The sequence below is a fragment of the Trypanosoma melophagium genome, assembly GCF_022059095.1.
Source record: "Trypanosoma melophagium isolate St. Kilda chromosome Unknown ctg8segment0, whole genome shotgun sequence".
NCBI lineage: Eukaryota > Euglenozoa > Kinetoplastea > Trypanosomatida > Trypanosomatidae > Trypanosoma > Trypanosoma melophagium.
The window spans coordinates 76,578-97,500 of NW_027125192.1; the positions used below are offsets into that span (position 1 = coordinate 76,578).

The following is a 20,923-nucleotide window of genomic DNA, read 5'->3' on the forward strand; positions in this document are numbered from 1 at the left end:
AATGTCTCCCCAACTCGAGTTTAAACGCATAAAAACGTCACACCAAATTTCTTTTCTTCTTTTTTTTATTTTCTTCTTTCCTTCGTTCTTGCTCTGCACTAAATTGATGGGCCTCCTCTTTTTTCCTCCTTTTTTCTGTTTCGGTCAGTGCGTCACTTGGAGGGGCAATGACGCGATAAGTGGAGATCTGAGCCGCAGTATTTACATTGATCCTTTGAGGTTCGCACTATGGCCGACCGCTGCTCCAACTTGGGTTTATCATTGATCTTCTCTTCATGCAATGTTAACGGCTTCTTTCTCTTGTCATCCGCCTCAATCCCAGTAGTAGTACTAGTAGTATTAGTAGGAACTGATGATTCCTGTGGTTTCGCCGCCTTCTCAGTTGTATTGTGGGCAGCCGTGCAGTGCCGCGTAAAGTGCGTGGATGAACCGCACTTCTGACAACAATCCGTAGGGAATTTCTCTTTCACAGATGACGCATCTGTTCTATTGGTGTTATTATTATTATTATTATTATTATTATTATTATTATTATTATTATTATTATTATTATTATTATTATTATTATTATTATTATTATTATTATTATTATTATTATTATTATTATTATTTCCTGCTGCAGTCGCCGTGCAGTGTCGTGTGAAGTGTTCTGTTGAGCCGCAGTGACGACATGCCTCCTGTGAAGAGGCGCCGCCTGTTCTTCCACTTCTCTCCTTCTTCATTTCATTATTATTATTATTATTATTATTATTTCTATTCCTGTTGTATGTATCCGCAGCAGGAAAGGTACCGTCTGCCGCATCAAAGCTGCGTGGTCGCTTTTGTGGAAATTGTCTATTCGTGGACCTTGTCATCTTCTCTTCTCCCTCTCCTTGCTCTGCATTATTATTATTATTATCATTGTTATTATTATCATCATATTGACGTTGTTGTTTTCCTCCCTTATTTGTATTGCCCTTTGGGCGGCGTTGTGGGACGTGTCCCCCTGAACTGTAGAGTTCTTCAATCTCAATAGGACTAGGTGTTATTTGCAGTGGTGTGCCGCGGAAGTGTAATCGCCCAATGTACGCCATACAATTCCCCTTTGACTCAACACTGACACTATTCATATTCATACGATTATCATCGGTATTATTATCACCATTGTTATTTTTATTCTTCTTATTCTTCATAGTAGTAGTAGTAGCCTTGGCGATAGCCGCAGTGTGAGCCTCAAACAACTCCCCGAGGGTACAGTCCTCCTCGCTGAGTCCCACACCATCCCTGCTACTATTCTTACTCAAACCAATACTATCAACACTATTACTATTACTATTATTAGTATTATTAGTATTAGCGGCGGCAATCGCACGGTGTACAGCCTCTGCGTGTACATCATCGCACATCTCCACAAGTGCGAAGCGGCGGGCGGCGAATCCCGCGAAAACACTACGCGAGACTATACCGTGGCCGAAGAGCAGCGCGAGAAACGACTCATCGGCGACGGAGGGGAGCGGGTGGACGAGAAAACAACGGCCCGACATCTACACAGTGAGATCAGAGAAAATGAGAAGGAAAGAAAGAAAAAGAGAGATATATAATGAGATAATTGAAGGGTAAAAGTACGGCAATGGGAAGCATGGAGTAAAATAAAGAGAACATATATAAGAAGAGAGATCAAAGATGAGTTGGTGAAGTGGAAATCAAGAAAAAAAGAAGAGTGGGGGGAGACACCCTGGGTGGAGTACAGATATATATATAAATATATATATATTTATTTATTTATTTATTTATATCTATTATATATGTATATATTTGCGTAAACAAAGAAAAAAGAGAAGTACGGCACCGGTGTGTATTTGAGGAAAGAAACAGGTCACCATCAAATAATTGCAATAAATACAAGAAGGAAACGAAAAAAGGAGTGAACAGCCCAATCCGTGAATGTGCACGGGACACATCGTTATTGTTTCCATCCATCGATATATACATTTAATAATTATATTGCATGTTTTCTTTTCCATCATTTCCATATCCCTTTTGGGAATATAACAATAAATATTATTTTCTTTTCATAGATAAATTACATCATTTTTTCGCCTCTCCCATTTACATCCACAAAAGCGCATAAACAAACACTGTCATATACGTACATTATTATACATTGCCATACAAGCAGACAAACACACACAAACATATATATATGCAAACACTATTGGTCTATTTGTTAATTCATCCATGACTTGGGCAATACTACACGTGTGCCCAATCGCGGGGCCGTCTCTGCTGAACGCATCAGTGAAGTTTCGGAGTTCGTTACTTTACGATTTACACGAATAGCGTACAGTCGCAGTGGTGGTCGGTTGTGTGGACCTGTGGTATGAGGTCTGATGCCACTCCGCGTATTCTCTACATCTCCCATAGCGGCGTTAGTACTACCACCGTGCGTATAACCACTATGGATAGCATGGCTATAAAGAGTACCGCTAGTACTATTATTACTTTGGGTAACAGCAACTGTTTTATTAGTAATGGTATTATTATTATTACTATTACTATTATTATTATTAATATTAGTATTACTATTAAGAGGTCGGCTTGGCATGGATGTAATGGGAGGACTTGGCGTTGCCGTCTTTGCTCTTTGGGTTGTACCGTCTGGCGATAGACGTCTATACTCATCCCAGTGAATTGGAATTTCCATTGTTTTACTGAACATTTCTTCACTTTTCTGATGCTTTACACTCTCTCTTCGCTGGCGTTGTCGCATAATCGACTTCCGACGCATACGTTCCTCATGCACAGACACTGCCAAATCCATACTCTGTAGTTTAACAGCAAAAAAGGACTCAATCACATTGCTTCCTCGCCCTGGTGTATCCACCAGCGTAGATTTATTATTCGGATAGCTGCTATTTGGATTGTACTTGTTGTTATTACTATTACTATGGTCATGGCTGCTGTTATTTCCTGTGTTTCTCACAGTGTTATGCACACTCCCATCATTTACTGCTCCCGACTCCAACTGCCGTCCACTCTCCTCACTGTTGGAAGTAACTCCATACCACACATCCACCGCCCGACCGCGTCCTTCTTTATCTTCTTTTTCGTTATTCTCTTTCTCTTTATTCCCTTTATACTCCTCCTCTTCTTTATATTGAGAAGGATGATCAGCCGTGTTGGCTGGATCTGTGGGTACACAAAAGATGGCTTGATCGTGAAAGTACGGGACTTCCAACACACGACTGGCGATGGTGTTTGTTGTGTTGGAAAGGCCAAGTGTTAATAATGTTCGCTTGTGTGATTCTCCAGATCTTTTTTCCCGCTGCCAGTTCTCCGTTACACACGACTGTAGAAATAACTTCTCATGCCGGGATGTACACATACGTGTGTGGGAAACAGCCGCCGATCGCCATCGTGGAAGTTCCGCCGCCGTTGTTATTGCCGCTGTTAATAATTGTGTGGATTGAATGGATTTAGTGGTGGTGTTTGGGGGAATTGTTGGAATTTTGGAAATTGTGTGATCGCCGCGGTTTGCGTTTCTGCGCCATGCGGTGATTTGATCGCGCAGTCGTTGTATTTTATCGCGCCTGTACGCACGATCATCCGGCGGTGGGAGATAAAAGTCAACTGGCAATGCCGCCATGAATATTCCCACACCGTGTACTCTCTCTCTCTCTCTCTCCCGTTTAAATAGTAATAGTAATACTAATACTAACAGTAATAGTAACAGTAATAATAGGAATGATAGTGATGGTAATGGTATGTATGCCCACACTAGCCACTATTTACACCAACTTAGCAGCTGTGATATAGTGAAATAAAGAGAAAAGAAAAGACAAGAGAATACAAATATATATATATATATATATACATAGATATATAGATATATGGAATATGGGTATACAAGGTGATCCGTTATTCAGTAAGGATGTGGTTAAATACAATAAGGAGAGAAAAGTAGAGGACACATAAGAAATAAGTTATATATTACAAATAAAAGAAAAGAAACCCACATTATAATTCCAACGTTGTGTTTCTAGAGAGGAAAATAGAAAAAACAGAAAAAGGGGTAAATCCACAAAACCTTTTCTATTTTTCACTTATCCATCTCTCCATCTCATTTAAATAAACCCAAACTGGCTACATATTCGCTTTACAATTAACTACAAGCAAACAAAAACATAAACAGAAAGGTCTCATGTAAAATAATCATGAAGAAGAACAAGAAAGGATTGTGATACTTTCTTTGGTCACAAACCAACGGGTATTAAACAATGCATTTATTGGAATCAATATCAATCTATTTCCTTTTCCTTTTCGTAAATTGGTTTCACTGTTGATCCATTCATCTAACTAACCCAGTAACTAGCGTACTGTCCTGTTCAACTCCCACTCTTCTCGTGTAAGGTGACTTCTGTTGCAACAAGTCATATAACGACACTAAAAAAAAAAGAAACAAATGTAAAATAAATACTTCATAATACTAAGTGATATATATATATATATATATATATATATCAGTAACTGTAATTATCACTAGTAGTATTACTGTCCCTTATTCATCCTCCTGGAATAATTTAAGAATAAGACTTCTGTACCGCTGCTCCATCGCACGTCTGTGAATTCCCCCATTAACCGCCCGCACACACTCACGCGGCCGCACCCCACGCCTTAACGCCAATCGCACTAACGAAGTGGCCGCCACACGGTGAAATAACGGCTCCTGCAGAATATTCGGCCACGACCATTGTTGTAATAAGGCAGGTTCACGCTGCATAAACGCACAGATGCGTCTTTCATCCGTTAACATGAGCGCTACAACGTATGAACGGTGTGGGTGGACAAGTACGCAGACACCAGCGGGAGTACAGAGTGGGTGTTCACTGTAGATACGCTCCAACGCCTCGAGATAAATACACCCGCCACAGGCATTCTTTGCGATATTCTTAATGCGGGCAATTACACGTATGGCGCCATTACACTGTAACTCGGCAATATCACCAGTGTGCAGACAACCGTCATTCTCGAATACACGTGCAGTCTCGTCGGGTTGGGCGTAGTAACCAGACATTGCGGTTGGGCCACGCAGTAGTATCTCACCACTGGGCCACATACAACTACCATGATCCCACCTGCTATTATTATTATTATTATTATTATTATTATTATTATTATTATTATTATTATTATTATTATTATTTTGTATGATGGACGTTGTATGAATTGATCGCCATGCCACCACTTTCTCTTTTCGCCGTTGTACGCAGAGAAGCCGCATATCCTTCACTAATGGTGTGAATGGCCCTTAATCATCGTTCTGGTACTTTCTCCAAAGTTCCGCACTGTTGAGATATTGCGATTACGGCTCACGGAACACCGAACTCTCCTGCGGCGCCGCACCACGACTGTGACCGGCCAACAATTCTTTTTCCTCTTCTACACAGGAACTGCAATGGCAAATATAACTATCCTCAACATCACACTCGTTATTTTCACTAGTATTATTATTATCATCCTTGTGGGTGTTATTACTATTTTTATTATTATTAAAAACGGCGTGTCCATTCGGGTTTAGATGTGTTGTGACGGAATGCGATTTCCCTCGACTGCACGACTCACCGCCGGCTGCACTCACACTTTCTCCCAGACTGCGGGGTGTGGAATCCACCAACTCCTCCGGCAGCGGCTGCAGTAACAGGCCGTAACTGCGAGTCTGAATAGCCGCCGCATTGGGAATAAGGGCGTAGTCATTTCCGTAGTTTCAAAAGAGAAAGAATAAAGTTCATTGTGGAGATTTGGGATATATATATGTAGGGAGATAGAAATCAATGTAATAAAGCAGAAATGATTCTGCGCACCAGTCAGTCTGTTTTCTTTTCGTTGTTTTTTTTTTTCCTGGTCCTTTCCTCTTCCTTGTCTTGTTCTTGGTATTAGATATGTGGCTTTGTATTTACTTAATTCCCTTCAATGGGGAGGTGTTATCCCCCTCGCCCAGTAGCGGAACACAGAAATAAGCAGTAGATAAAGAAATAAAGAAAGACAAATAGACTCTAAGCATCTATAGAGGAGAGGTACAAACTACCAGGAGTAACAAGAGCAAAGAAAAAAAAACACTACCAACAGTGACAATACCAGCGATGATGAACCAATGAAAAAAAAAAGAAATAATCCAGTGAAGAGGGAAAAGAACGTCAGATAATTATCAAAAAAAAAAAATGCGCTGCAGTGGCTGATCTGTTTTACTCTTTAGCATACCTTCAGAGCGAAATAGAAAGAAAGAAAAAAAAAACACCTCCGCCTTCAGCATAACCCTTATGAAGTTTTTAGCAACTTCCCTGACTTCCTCTCATAACGGCACAAGGGTGGAGAAAGAGGCGGGGGGAAATGCACAAACAATCCCCTAAGGAAATAAGAATAATACTAATAATTAATAATAATAATAATAATAATAATACTAATAATTAATAATAATAATAATAATAATAATAATAATAATGTAAAGAAAGAAAAAAGAAACAGATCCTGAGGGGTAAAAGAGGAATAAAACCACAAGACCTGCAACTCCTCTTTTTTCGCTTTTTTCTTTTCTTCTTCTTCTATTCGCCAACTCTTCTCTCATGCGTTCTCATTTCACATTATTCTGTTGATCCTCCTGCTGGCATTTTTTTTCTTTCTTTTTTTTTTCTTTTCTTTTTTTAACAGCCAGAAACGTGTTCGACGGAATGTAAATCGCACACAGTTCCACAGAAGGAGGGGAGACACACACATACAGAGAAAAAAACATTAATAATAATAATAATAATAATAATAATAATAATAATAATAATAATAAAGAAACAGAATAAAATGAGACCCATGATCCCAAAAGTAAATTCAAAGTCAAAACGCCCAGGACAGCAAAACATGACCGGATGTTATTGAAAAAGGAGGGAAGCAAAACCCAATATTTTTAAAGCAGAGAAAAGAACAACAAAAAAAAATCGATGTGAAATTTGCAAATACACCGCAAAAAGGAAAAAAAAATCGAAAAAAAATTCGAATTTGCAAACACCAGGAAACATCCAAAATCAAAAAAAATTGGGGAATGGGGGTTTATTCCTATTAATCCCCCTCGTTCTTTTGCCTCCCCAGTATCCCTCTTTTTCTCCTTCAAAACATTACGACAATTTCACATGATAAGCTCTAATATTGTATTCCTGATAATGCAAAGGAAAAGAGAAAAAAGAAAGAAAACAACAAGGGCCCGCTAATAAATATAGCCAAATAACGGCTCAGGGATCCTGAAACAACTCCTTAATAATATCAGCGTATTTTACGTCAATCACACGACGTTTTAATTTCCCAGCGGCCGTTAAAATTTCATTTTCAGGGGTCCACTCATCGTTGAGAAAACGTGCATGACGCACACATTCAAAAGGCCTTCGATTTGCCGTTCGAGCTGTTTCCACCAATGACTCCGTTCCCTTCTGTTGAAAAGCTGGATTCTGCAATATATCTGGATAACTACCTGCGATACCGTGCTTCTTTGCAAATTCCATCGCCTTTGATTCATCTGTGTGTACCAGTGCACAGATGTAGGATTTATCTGGTTGTACAAGTACACAAACACCATTTGGTAAACACAATGGATTATGTGCATACATGGATTCCAATGCCTCCAATGCGATATATTCACCCAATACATTCTTAGCTAATGCCTTTACACGACCCACAATGCGTAAACTGCCGTTTGCAGTAATACTACCCACATCTCCCGTGTGAAACCAACCATCCTCATCAATCGCCTCACGTGTAAGTTTCTCCTGTTTGTAGTATCCTTTAAAGAGAAAAGGTCCACGTAGTAATATCTCTCCACGTGGTTCCGGTTTATCTGTATGTTTATACTCATCCACGTCCAACAACTTCAACTCTGCCATTGGCTCCATTTGCCCAACGGTGTTTACTGACATATCCCCAAGGCGTTGAATTCCGCCCATGCACACCGTCTCTGTGAGGCCCCAGCCCTGCGAAATAGGACCAAACACAACATTCACAAAGTCTTGTGTGGCTTCACTGAGTGGACCACCACCGGAGAGAAAAACACGGAAATTGCGGCCAAGAACCACTCGTGCTTGGGCAAACACCTTTTTATTCCAAAATGGTGTTTCATTGCCTTCCTTCAATGCCTTTAATCGACTTGCAAAGGCGTGGTCAAACACGGTACGTTTTACCGAACCCACAGGTGGTAGATTTGACTGAACGGCCTTCATAAGTGTATCGTAGACACGTGGAACACCAAGAATGAACACCGGGTTAAACTCATCAAGGTCCCCATGCGGACGAGCCGTAAGCCTTGTTAATGTTCGCGGTGTTCCAAAGCCGAGCAACGCCCCGCGGGCAACAAATATACTCATCACGGAGAATTCCATAATATGCGCAAGAGGGAGATAGACACAGTAAGTCTCTCCCTTCTCGTGGGGTCCGACGTTGTCCAGTAAGCGATACGATAACCCCCGCACACCGGCAGACACTGAACCATGTGAGTGCATCACACCTTTGGGATGTCCCGTAGTTCCACTGGTGTACATAATAAAGGCAATGGAGTCATTATCGCTTGGTAATTGCACTGGAATTCGATCTCCAGTGGCCCGGCCCATTTCCACCACTTCCTTCCATGGAATAAGACGACAGTCTTTGGCATCAAAGGATTCTGGTAGTGTACCATTGTAAATAATAACGGCTTTGGGAATTGTCCCTTCTGTCATGGACTTAACAAGCCAAGCAGCATTCTTCGCATTACAAATAATTCCCTCACAATTTGTTTCCCTAAACGCATAGGACAGTGCATCTTCTCCAAGGTTCGCATAGACGGTAACCCCCGTCATACTTTGTGACCAAATACCATAAATAGTTGCCAACCATTCCCATCGTGTTTCTTCGTAAATAGCCACATTGGATTGCTTTGATATACCAAGTTCCACAAGACCTCTCCCGAAAGAAATGCAGGAGTCCCATAATTCCTCAAAAGTTATATACTTTGTTTCCTTAAAGTACGTGATACTCATTTCTTTTTCCTTTCCCGTGCTTGTATCCTTTATTTTTTCTAGGGCGATGCGGTCAATGGGGCGGTAGGCAATTACATTATCGGATGGTTTTTTGCTGCAAATCTTTTCAAATTGCTGAATGAGATTAGGCCCATTATATGACTCTTCGCCAATTTTTTTGTGCTCCTCTTCTGTTAATCCGCTAATGCGGTAGATGGGAGATGCATTGGCCTTCTCTGTACCAGGAATTGGGCAGTTTAGATTTCCAATAGCACGGAAATTTTGCACATCGGGGTGAGGAATAACGGAGTAAAGATTTCTCGAGTCCAACAAAGATACAACACAGCCACCCATGATATTGATGTTTGATTAATTTCTTTATTTGCACTCTCAGTCAGTCAGTTATTTTCTTACCTAATTGACTTCTCTTCTTTTGTTTCTCTGTTTGCCTACCTATTTAGTTAAGACGTATGTATATACCTCTCTCTATATATAAACAGATAAAACCGTATGTAAGCAAATATAGATATTATAATATGTATATAATATAATTTCTTTTTTTCCTCTTCGTTCCACTTACTTGATTGTTCTATTTACTCTAATAAGCAACGATTTTCAATAATACTTTCTTTTTCTCTTTGATTCGTCACTTCTTTCACTTTGCTGATCGTCTCTTCGCTTCTCTTTTATTGGTCCCTATGTTTCTTTTTATTATGTGTGTCTATATATGTATATATACCAAGCTAATTGGGCTTGTGGTATTTAAATGTGTGTATGTGTGTGTACTTGTTCTTTTCCGTCACTGCCATATATATTAAGTAAACGAAAAAATAAAAAATGGGAAAAAAAAGAAACCAAACAGATTTTTTAAAATCAAGAAAAAAACAGGTCAACAAAATACACAAGAACACAAAAGGGAGAAGAGTCTCAGAACCAATAATAATAATAATAATAATAATAATAAAAGAAATATTCTCATGGTTTGCGTTTCCGTGTATGGAAAACAAATGGTTTTCTTTTTTTTCTTTTTACCTCAAACAAGGAAAACATCACAGAGATTGAGAGTTTACAAGAGAAGTAGTAAATAATCCCAAAAACACAATATAATGAGAAACAAAAAGAGAAATAAAGAAAGAAAAATCAACGAGAAGACCATCGAAGGAAAAACAATCAAAAAAAGAAGGAGAGAAATACTGTCAAGTACACCTTCGGTATGTTTGCTGTTTCACATATAGAAGAAATGAAGAAATAAGATGTCAGAAATACGCCAAGAGGAAAAGCAGCAGAAACAGCAAAACAGTTGTAATGACAAATAAATAAATAGATAGAGAAGATAATGAAAAGAGAAAAATACAGAAATAGAAATAATAATAATAATAGCAATAATTAGAAACAAAAAAAAATGCCTTATCTTTTCTTCTGTATTATTCTCTCTTACTCCATTCCCACTCCATTTCTCTGGAATTGCCAGTCATCGATAATATCCCAATAACGCAAAAACACACACATTACAGAAAATAAAGAAAAACTGCAAATGTGATGTACACTTTACAGTTATTCTTCACCTCTATAACTCGGTTTGATACGATTTTTTTATAAATATAAAAAGAGAAAAAAAAATGTAAGAGACAGATGCATTCTACTAGTAAACCATTACTCTTTCTTTTTCTTTCTTTCTCTTTTACTTTCTGTTTCTGTTGTCTCTCTTCTTATCCATACATCTCCTGGTACCGCAGAAGTACTGCGGGGTCACTCTGTCGACAACCGCTGCACAAAGTGAATCCAAACCAACACAAGATAAGAGAGATGTAAACAAACAATACATATATATATATATATATATATTGAGAAAGGTAACACGAAAAGCAATAAAAAAGAAAAAGCAAACACCTCTTTAGTGTGAATAAAAACCAAAAAAGAAATACAACAAATAAACAAAGACGAGAATCGCCTTTTAAAATCAAAAAAAAGGCCGAATCAACAAAACAAAATAATAATAATAATAATAATAATAATAATAATAATAATAATAATAATACGTCAGTCTTTTAACCAGCACAAACAGAGAGACCTCATATCCCTCCATTGAGAAAAGGAAAAAAAAGACAGCACAAGGGAAAATAATCTTAATAATAGTAATAGTAACAGTGAAGGGCATGAAACCCAAATCTGCACGACGACTAGAGGCCAAAGATGTGCGAAAAGTCACAAAGGAACCAATCAAACTTGTGTCCATTCATTCTTATAATTAACGTCACGTCCAAAAACTGCAGTGGAACAGCATGTCTTGCACACTGCCACGACTGCACTCAAGACTATCATTCGCAGCAAAACACGCAATAAATACATTCCATAAACAAATATATATATATATATATATATATATATACTCTTTTGCTTGTTCCCATTTGTACTCCTCTCTCCCTCTCCCCATCTACTCATCTAGAAAGAGTGAACGAATAATATCAGCGTATTTTGCATCAATCACACGACGTTTTAATTTCCCAGCGGCCGTTAAAATTTCATTTTCAGGGGTCCACTCATCGTTGAGAAAACGTGCATGACGCACACATTCAAACTTCTGTCGATCTGCCAAACGTGCGGTTGCCTGCATAGACTCTGTAGCCTTGCGACGAAAGACTGGATTCTGCAATATATCTGGATAACTACCTGCGATATCATGTTCCTTTGCAAATTCCATCGCCTTTGATTCATCTGTGAGTGCCAGTGCACAGATGTAGGATTTATCTGGTTGTACAAGTACACAAACACCATTTGGTAAACACAATGGATTATGTGCATACATGGATTCCAATGCCTCCATTGCGATATATTCACCCAATACATTCTTAGCTAATGCCTTTACACGACCCACAATGCGTAAACTGCCGTTTGCAGTAATACTACCCACATCTCCCGTGTGAAACCAACCATCCTCATCAATCGCCTCACGTGTAAGTTTCTCCTGTTTGTAGTATCCTTTAAAGAGAAAAGGTCCACGTAGTAATATCTCTCCACGTGGTTCCGGTTTATCTGTATGTTTATACTCATCCACGTCCAGCAGTCGCATCTCACACACCCGCTCCTGCTGCCCCGCCACAACGGGCTCCATATCGCCCCGCAGTTGTTTAGTTCCCACACACACCGTCTCTGTGAGGCCCCAGCCCTGCACCATCACACCAAAGACAACATTGAGAAATATTTGCGTTGGCGCACTAAGTGGACCGCCGGCGGAGAGCATAACACGCATTCGACCGCCCAACATACTGTGAAACGGGGCAAATACCAAGTCATTCCAAAATGGTGTTTCATTGCCTTCTTTCAATGCCTTTAGACGTTCTTGAAAGGCGTGTTCAAAGATACGTCGTTCGAGGGTGCCGCGCGGGGCGAGTTTGGCCTCCACCGTTTTCTTAATTGTATCGTAAATGCGCGGCACACCAATGGCGAAAACGGGTTTGTACTCCGTAAAGTCCCCATGCGGTCGTGCGTAAGTGTCGAGTAAAGTGCGGGGACTGCCAAAGCCCACCAGTGATCCCCGTGCAAGGAATATATTCACGACACCAAATTCAAATATATGGGCCAGTGGAAGATAGGCACAGTAGGACTCGCCGGGTTGATAAGAGCCAATGAGATCATTCACTCGATCCGCACAGGCCGTTACACCCGAGACGAGAGAACCATGTGTGTGCATCGCCCCTTTCGGTTCGCCAGTTGTTCCACTGGTGTACATAATAAAGGCGAGGGAGTCATTATCGGTGGAAATGCGAAGTGGCTCCGTGGAAATACGACCATTATCTACAACTTGATACCAGGAAATGATCCGATAACGTCCGGGATCAATGTTTGGTGGAAGTTCTCCGAGATAAATGATAATAGCAGGTGCTATTAGCTTTTCTCGCATCATTCGAAGTAAATTAGGTACTTTAAGGGCATTACAAATAATAGCCGTACACTCTGTTTCCCTAAACGCATAGGCCAGTGCCTCTTCTCCAAGAGTGGAATACACCGTAGCGGCTGTCATACCTTGTGACCAAATACCATAAATAGTTGCCAACCATTCCCATCGTGTTTCTTCGTAAATAGCCACATTAGAGTGAAAAGGAACACCAAGTTCCACAAGGCCTCTCCCAAAACAAGCAATATAATTCCAAAGAGTTTCAAAATCAATGTAGGAAGTATCATTAAGGTATGTCACATCATACATGCGTTCCAGACCATTTTGATCTTTTAAAACTTCCTGTGAAACTCGAATAAGGGGACGATAGGCAAAAGCATTGCGTTTCCCACCATCCTCGCAAATCTTTTTAAATCTTTGCGGCATGTTATCACCATAATACCAATCATGACAAAGTCTTTCATGTTCCTCTTCACTTACACCAATGCACCTGTAAATAGCTGACTTATTTTCAGTCTCTGTATTGGGAATGGGTTCATTTTGCGTGCCGTACTCTCGAATTCGATGAATATCCTCATGGGGCACTGTTTGACGTTCATTCTCCTTATCCAGGATAAAAAAGACCGTGGACTCAATATGGCCTAAAGCCACAGTAGTATTCATTTCTGTGGGTTTTCTTTATTCCCTTAGTATATATATATATATAGATATAGATATAGATATTTCTAGTGACGGCGTTCTCTATTATTCTTTCTTGTCGTTCTGTTTTTTTAACCACCGGGGAGACAAAAGCTCAACTTTCGTTTTTGTTTTATTATTATTTGTTTGATTCCTTTCTTGTTTTTTTTCCTCGTACCCTCCTTTGGTGTTCGCTCAACACTGGTAATAAGTTATGAATATTAATGTGATTTGGTTTATCGCCGTCGCGGCTTGTCGTTTTTCTTTTACCGCTAATTTTCTATATTTTCTTCTTTTCTTGGTCTTAGCAGGAAAACAATAAACGTAATGAGAAAAGAAGAAATATCAAGACAAAGAAAAGGAGAGAAAGCGTACATGTAATAATAATCATCGATATATATATATATATATATACTCTCTAAAGGGGGTTCTTTTTTTTTTCCTTCCGGCAATTCACCTTCACGCCCAATCACACGTTATCATCGAAATTAATGCTCATTTGTTACCTTGTTCTTTTATATCGCATCTATTTGCTTTAAAAACTACGCTCTCATTCAATATTTCCTTTATTCGCTCCAGGTCTCTTTTTCCGTGGTTTTTTTTTTTGCTTCTGTTCCTTCTTTTGCAACCATCACAACTAACATAGGTAAAGAACAGAAGCAACAACAATAGCTGCTAATACTACTACGAATACTGGTAGTAGTAGCAATAATACAATATAAAAATAGTAATAAAAAAAAAGAGATTTTTTCATCCCCACGACTTGGTTTTTTTTTTTTTTTATGTTACCATTTTGTTTTTGTTTTGTGTTTTTGTTTTTCTTTCTCTCTTCAAAGGGAGAATGTTATAGAGGAACTCCTCCATTACCCTCTCTTTATCTGTGGAAAGCAGATAAGATGAAATATCACGTTCAACTTTTTTCTCTTTACACGTATTTGTTTTATTCTGTGCAGTTATAGGAAATAGAAACGAAAAGAGAAAAGCATATGAAGACGTACACATATAAATATTAACACGAGAAGAATCGACTAGGGATACAAAAATACTCCATATAAATACATACATACATATATATATATATATATATATATATATATATACCAGGTCTCTCTTATTCCTTCCTCCTCTCTCAGTTTTAGAGTAGACCACCACCACCTTCTTTGTAATAATCTCTTCTTTCTTTTTTCGTTTCCCTTCCTTTTGTTATTTCCTTTTTCTTTTTACTTTAGATTAAATACCCCACAAGTGAGCCCTTCCATTCACCCCCCAAAATGCAATGGCGCAGTGAACACAAAAGCCAGAAATCAAATAAATAATAATAATAATAATAATAATAATAATAACAATAATAATAACAATAAACATATAAAACACCGAAAACGCCATTTCCCGTGAACATACCGCAAGCTACTTCTCCGCTGCGAACAGCTCCTTAATTATGTCAGCGTAGTGTTTCTCAATATTGCTGCGGCGCAGCTTTGAGGTTGGCGTTACAAGCCCATTCTCCGGTGTCCACGCATCACCCAATACGCGCACATATCGCACTAACTCAAAGGGTTTGCGTCCAGCCTTCCTTGCAGTCGCTGCTAACGCCTCTGCTGCTTTCGTGTGAAAAGTTTCATTCTGTAAAAGTTCCTCAAATGTACCATTGATTTTATTATCGGCAGCGAACTCCATGGCACGTTTGGGTTCTGTTAACACAAGAGCCGCAATATAGGCACGAGCCGGACTTACAAGTACGCAGACTCCACAAGAGATACACAAGTCGTGTTGACTGTAAATAGTCTCTAATGTTTCTAATGCGATATATTCACCCAATACATTCTTCGCTAATGCCTTTACACGACCAATAAGACGAAGTGTTCCGTTGGACGACATACTACCCACATCTCCCGTGTGAAACCAACCATCCTCATCAATCGCCTCACGTGTAAGTTTCTCCTGTTTGTAGTATCCTTTAAAGAGAAAAGGTCCACGTAGTAATATCTCTCCACGTGGTTCCGGTTTATCTGTATGTTTATACTCATCCACGTCCAACAACTTCAACTCTGCCGTCACAAGTAACTGTCCAACATCGTCTGATTCAATGTAGTTTAACCGTTGTGTTGTACCACAGCAAACTGACTCAGTGAGACCCCATCCTTGAATTAACACTGGTCCTCCAAAGCAGACATCTATAAATATTTGTGTCTCGGCACTGAGTGGACCACCACCGGAAAGCATGGAATATGTTCTCCCACCGACGGCCTCACGACACGTCTTAAATGCAACTTGATTCCAATACGGTGTATCTTTGTATTTCTCCAGTGCATTTAGACGTGTAGCGTATGCTTTATCAAATATACTCCGTTTAATAGTTCCCGGTGGTGGTAGTTTTCCCGCCACACCCCTTTTTATTGTATCAAATATACGAGGAACACCAATAATGATGCGTGGTTTAAACTCCTTAAAATCACCATGTGGAATAGCAAACTCATCTGTGAGGGTACGGGGATTACAAAATCCAACAAGACTACCACGCTTTAAAAAGATATTCACAATACCAAATTCAAGAATATGTGCTAGGGGCAAGAAGGCACAGTAAACATCTTCCACACCCTTACCCTTGTAAAGATCACTTAGTCGTTGATCAAGTGCAGAAATGCCGGAAGCAAGAGAGCCATGTGTATGCACAACACCTTTTGGATTTCCTGTAGTTCCACTTGTGTACATGACGAGAGCCTCAGCATTATTATCGGTTGGAACAACTGCCGTATAATTAGATTTCGCACCGCGTTCCAAAAGTTCTTCCCATCCAACCACTTGAAATTCCTCCGTGTCCACACCTGCGGGTATACTGTCCACATAGAGAATAATAGGATTTAGTTTTTGTGATCGAAGGAGTGGTAATAATGTACCCAATGTTTTACCACTGCAAAATATGGCAGCAGAATTTGTCTCAGTAAGGGCGTAAGCGAGAGCATCTTCGCCGAGATTTACATACACCGTTGAGGCAATCATTTTCTGTGTCCAAATACCATAAATAGAGACCAGCCACTCCCAGCGTGTCTCTTCATATATAGTGATCATGCTGTTTTCTGATAAACCGAGATCTCGCAGTCCAGCACCAAATAATGTAATTTGACGCCATAATTCGGCATATGTCAAGATTTTGTGTTCACCATAGTGAAAAAATTCAAAGAGGCGTTGGTTACCCTCTGAAGTATCCACTGGACGACGTTCCAGTTTCTCAAGTGGGCGATATCCAATAGCAGGGCGATCGGCCAATTCTCTGTGTTGTTTTTCTAGAACCTGTACACAATTCATTCCTGTGAGGTAATCATTCACAAGTTTTTGGTATTCCGCCTCTTCGAATACTTTACTGTGACGATAAGATCCAGAAGTTGTTGCTGTTTCTGTGCCTGGTACAACCAAGGACTGTGGGCCTCTATCACCGTCTATGAACGGATGTGGCACCATAGACATGGAGTTACGGAAGTCCATCATTGTTGAAACTACTGAACCCATGGTTGCGGCTAAAATAAGAAGAAAATGAGAAGTTTATAGTTCAAATACAGAATTTGCCGCTATCTATCTATCTATCTATATATATATATATATATATATACTTAAATATGTTTAGATATATAATCTCTTTCGATGTGTTTGTACGTCTGATCAATAGTATCCTTTATTATCCTCTTTTATTTACTTCTTTCTGGAAAAACCCACCGAGATAAAACCCACCTAATGTGCCTTAGTGCTTCAACTAATAATAATAATAATAATAATAATAATAATAATAATAATAATAATAATAAAATACAACGGGAATAAATAAAGAAAGAAGAGTAAAGCCAGGAGATTATAGATAGACGTATATAAATACTTTTCTTCATCTCCCTGTACACTACACATTGAAAACCTAGAACACCGGTAAGTCCAAAGCAAAAAAAGAAAAAAAAAAACAAAGGCGAAACGAGAACGCCCCGAAAGAAACGCAAGAAAAAAGAAAATGGCCAAGCCATTACAAGCGTTCCATTCAATTGTAGCCATACAGTAACATCCAAGACAGGAAGCAATCACATGTAGCGTGCCTCTCTCTTTCCCATCCGTTTTCTCATTTTTCTCATAGGTATGTGTTATCTACTGATTTTTTTTTCGTTCAGTGCGCAATTAACAGACGTAGACAGAACAGAAAAGAAGAGAAAACTGCAAAAAAAAAAGTGTATATATATGGAAAGAAGTACTTAGTGGAGTCAAATTGCATGTCATACATTGTCTGTTTTTATTTTTGCTTTTTATTTTTTGTCTCTTTTCTTTAAGGTTTAACTGGAGTCGCATTTTTTTTTTTTTTTGCCGTTGTTGTTCTCATTGCCCTATTTCGCAAAAAAAAAAAGGGATAGCACAAAGAAAACAGGTAGAAACCCATTTCCAATACATGCGACTTTAGAAGTGTCAAACTGCAAAAAAAAAAAGAAATCAGAAAAATTTTTTGCTTCGCTTATTTGTATCGATTAATTGGTTCCTTTTTTTCGCTCGCTCTCTCTTTCTTGTGGGTACACATATGCGTATCAATATATATATATATGCTTCTGTACGTGTATGCCTCGCCTTCCCCTGTGTACTCTCCCAGATGCGTCTATCGTGATGGTTTTCCTCCACTTACTATTAATTCACCGCCCACACCATTAATCCAAAAACAAGGGGAGTAAAAGGGGAACATAATCATAACTCTCTCCCTCTCCATGTGTATATCCCCAGACTCAACCTACACACTCCCCATCCCCCCATTTCACTCCTCTGCAAAGAGTTCCGCAATAATATCCGCGTACCGCTCCTCCACCGCCTTGCGTCGAATCTTCATCGATGCCGTTAACAGTCCATTCTCCGGCGTCCACTCGTCGCCCAACACCCGCACCCGCCGCGGGATCTCAAACGACCGCCGCCCCTCCGCCCGCCCCAACGCCGCGAGTCCCGCCGCCGCCGCCGCCTGCAGCCGCGAGTCTTTCAAAACGGCCGGCCACTCCGCCCCGGCGATGCCCGCAGCGGCCGCAAACGAAGTCGCCTTCGCCGCGTCAGTCAAAACAAGCGCGCAGATGTACGACCGCTGCGGGTCGACAAGCACGCAGACGCCGTTCGGGCCGGCGAGGGGGTGTTGGGCGTAGAGGGCCTCGAGGAACTCCAGGGCGATGTACTCCCCGAGGAGATTCTTCGCCAGTGCCTTGACGCGGCCAATGAGGCGGAGACAACCGCTCTCATCAATTTCCATCACATCACCGGTGCGGAACCAGCCGCCAGGGAGAAACGACTCCTGCGTTAACTTCTCCTGCTTTAGATATCCTTTAAACACCGATGGCCCTCGCAGCAATAACTCACCGCGTGGATTCGGCTTGTCGGTGTGTTTGTACTCCTCCGTGTCGTATAGTTTCACTTCCACTCCTTTTAGTAGTTGTCCGGCCGCGGGGTACAACTCTCCGGTTCGCTGCACAGAGGCATTACAACAGGTTTCCGTTAAACCATATCCCTGTGCCATGGGAACACCAAATACAACATTCATAAATTCTTGTGTCTTGTAACCAAGAGGAGCCCCACCGCAGACGATACCTCTTGCTTTTCCCCCAAACATACCACGTGGAACTTTAAATACTTTTTCATTTAGGAATGGAGTATCTTTCCCATTCTGTATCGCTTCTAGACGTGCCGCATAGGCAGCATCAAAAATCTTACGTTTTACGCTTCCAGGAGGTGGAAGTTGACTCTCCACAGTCTTTTTAATGGTATCAAAAATACGGGGAACCCCGACGAATAACATCGGTTTAAATTCTGCTAAATCCCCACGTGGACGTGCAGTGGCATCGGTGAGAGTACGCGGTGATCCATAACACAACATAGATCCACGATTTAACATGATGATCTCACAAATAAACTCAAGAATATGAGCAAGAGGTAAGTAAACCAAATATGTCTCTTCCTCTTGTTTTGGTCCTGTTAACTCTGTTAAACGATCATCAAGGGCATGGGCACCCGCGTTAAGAGAACCAAAAGTATGAATAACACCTTTCGGTTCAGCCACCGTGCCACTAGTGTACATCACCAGAGATGTACGATTACAATCATTCGGTATCGTGTATGTACGAGAACTCTGTTGTCCCTTCTCAACCACTCCATTCCATGGAACCACCATCATTTCTTCCACATCCAATCCAGTAGGAAGTGCATCAAAGTAAATTATCTTTGTATGTGCCATATTAGCCTCTTTCAACAATGGCAACAGAGTTTTGACAGATTGCCCACCACAGACAATAACCGGACAATCCGCTTCTTTCAGTGCGTACAAGAGAGCACCCTCACCAAGGTTTGCATACACCGTCACAGGCACCATCTCCTGTGACCAAATTCCAATAACAGTCGCAAGCCACTCCCAACGAGAATCTGCATACATAGCCACATCAGTCCTACTTGGTGATCCCAACTCCGAAAGACCTTTACCAAAAGCTATAGACTTTGCCCAAAACTCCTCATAGGTAATATACAAGGGATCATTCAAGTAGGTTACTTGCCATTCCTTTTCTCGGCCTTTCGAGTCTGTTCGTTTCTCTGTTTCAACCTTACTTACTGTGCGGTAGGCAACAGCACGTCTTTTGGCTTTTTCCTTACAGGTACGCTCAAGTAACTGCATAAAATTTTCCCCCTCATACCACTCCTCACATATACGTTTATGTTCCTCATCTGTCACATTCGCCACTCGGTATACCGAAGAAGACACATCATCTTCTGCCGGAGAACAAACAACTGCGAGTGGCCCGTAGTTTTGACGATCTACTATAAAATGATCAGGCACCTCACTCGCATGACCCCGTTTCACCAAAAGTGAAGCCACACACCCTCCCATTAGGCTTCCGTTATCCTTTCTTGTTGTTTTTACTCTTGTTAATCTTCTCGCTACTTCTTTTCCTCCTTCTTTTTTTGTTTAGTTCCCTTTTTTCTTTACTTCTACACTCTGGTGTAAGCACTTCAAAAAGGAAAAATGCAACAAAAAAAGAAAAATAATAGTAATAATAATAACAGTAATAATAAAGAAATCTAGTACAAACCACCATAATATTAGGGTATTTTCATGGTGCAGTTATCATTACCATCATCAGGTAGAATAAAGAGTAAGTTTATTCACCTTCTGGTATGACCCACCCACACTTTTTGCTTCTTTCTTTGTTTTTTTTTTTTTTCTCAGTTGGTGTATCCTCTCAGAAAGCAAATAAGAATCACAGTTTTCACGTGTTATCGCACTTAAATTTTAGTGTGCGTGTACGTATGGAAACGTGTATGTGTTGATATCTGCGCATTGCACAGTATACGACATGGT

The 20,923-nt window shown here is 40.2% G+C and overlaps 8 protein-coding genes across 8 annotated transcripts; all 8 read right to left on the reverse strand.

Annotated features, from left to right (window-relative positions):
• Positions 1-152: 152 nt before the first annotated feature.
• On the reverse strand, positions 153-1,523 carry LSM04_006317 (uncharacterized protein; the record flags this gene model as incomplete). Its single annotated transcript, XM_067333151.1, has 1 exon — positions 153-1,523. One exon carries the CDS (start codon positions 1,521-1,523, stop codon positions 153-155), a length of 1,371 nt encoding a protein of 456 aa, XP_067186122.1.
• Positions 1,524-2,206: 683 nt separating this feature from the next.
• LSM04_007358 (uncharacterized protein) lies at positions 2,207-3,625 on the reverse strand (the record flags this gene model as incomplete). The annotated part of the gene is made up of 1 exon (XM_067333154.1): positions 2,207-3,625. One exon carries the CDS (start codon positions 3,623-3,625, stop codon positions 2,207-2,209), a length of 1,419 nt encoding a protein of 472 aa, XP_067186137.1.
• Positions 3,626-4,537: 912 nt separating this feature from the next.
• On the reverse strand, positions 4,538-5,260 carry LSM04_006960 (AMP-dependent synthetase/ligase; the record flags this gene model as incomplete). Its single annotated transcript, XM_067333155.1, has 1 exon — positions 4,538-5,260. One exon carries the CDS (start codon positions 5,258-5,260, stop codon positions 4,538-4,540), a length of 723 nt encoding a protein of 240 aa, XP_067186130.1.
• An 81-nt stretch (positions 5,261-5,341) lies between these two features.
• LSM04_005607 (uncharacterized protein) lies at positions 5,342-6,040 on the reverse strand (the record flags this gene model as incomplete). The annotated part of the gene is made up of 2 exons (XM_067333156.1): positions 5,342-5,695; positions 6,032-6,040. The coding sequence occupies 2 exons, from the start codon at positions 6,038-6,040 to the stop codon at positions 5,342-5,344; spliced, it is 363 nt and encodes a 120-aa protein (XP_067186104.1).
• A 1,213-nt stretch (positions 6,041-7,253) lies between these two features.
• LSM04_004292 (AMP-dependent synthetase/ligase) lies at positions 7,254-9,359 on the reverse strand (the record flags this gene model as incomplete). The annotated part of the gene is made up of 1 exon (XM_067333157.1): positions 7,254-9,359. One exon carries the CDS (start codon positions 9,357-9,359, stop codon positions 7,254-7,256), a length of 2,106 nt encoding a protein of 701 aa, XP_067186079.1.
• A 2,080-nt stretch (positions 9,360-11,439) lies between these two features.
• On the reverse strand, positions 11,440-13,563 carry LSM04_000225 (AMP-dependent synthetase/ligase; the record flags this gene model as incomplete). The annotated part of the gene is made up of 1 exon (XM_067333158.1): positions 11,440-13,563. The coding sequence occupies one exon, from the start codon at positions 13,561-13,563 to the stop codon at positions 11,440-11,442; it is 2,124 nt and encodes a 707-aa protein (XP_067185999.1).
• A 1,422-nt stretch (positions 13,564-14,985) lies between these two features.
• On the reverse strand, positions 14,986-17,085 carry LSM04_002400 (AMP-dependent synthetase/ligase; the record flags this gene model as incomplete). Its single annotated transcript, XM_067333159.1, has 1 exon — positions 14,986-17,085. The coding sequence occupies one exon, from the start codon at positions 17,083-17,085 to the stop codon at positions 14,986-14,988; it is 2,100 nt and encodes a 699-aa protein (XP_067186043.1).
• A 1,267-nt stretch (positions 17,086-18,352) lies between these two features.
• Positions 18,353-20,452, reverse strand: LSM04_007328 (AMP-dependent synthetase/ligase; the record flags this gene model as incomplete). Its single annotated transcript, XM_067333160.1, has 1 exon — positions 18,353-20,452. The coding sequence occupies one exon, from the start codon at positions 20,450-20,452 to the stop codon at positions 18,353-18,355; it is 2,100 nt and encodes a 699-aa protein (XP_067186135.1).
• Between the last annotated feature and the right edge of the window lie 471 nt (positions 20,453-20,923).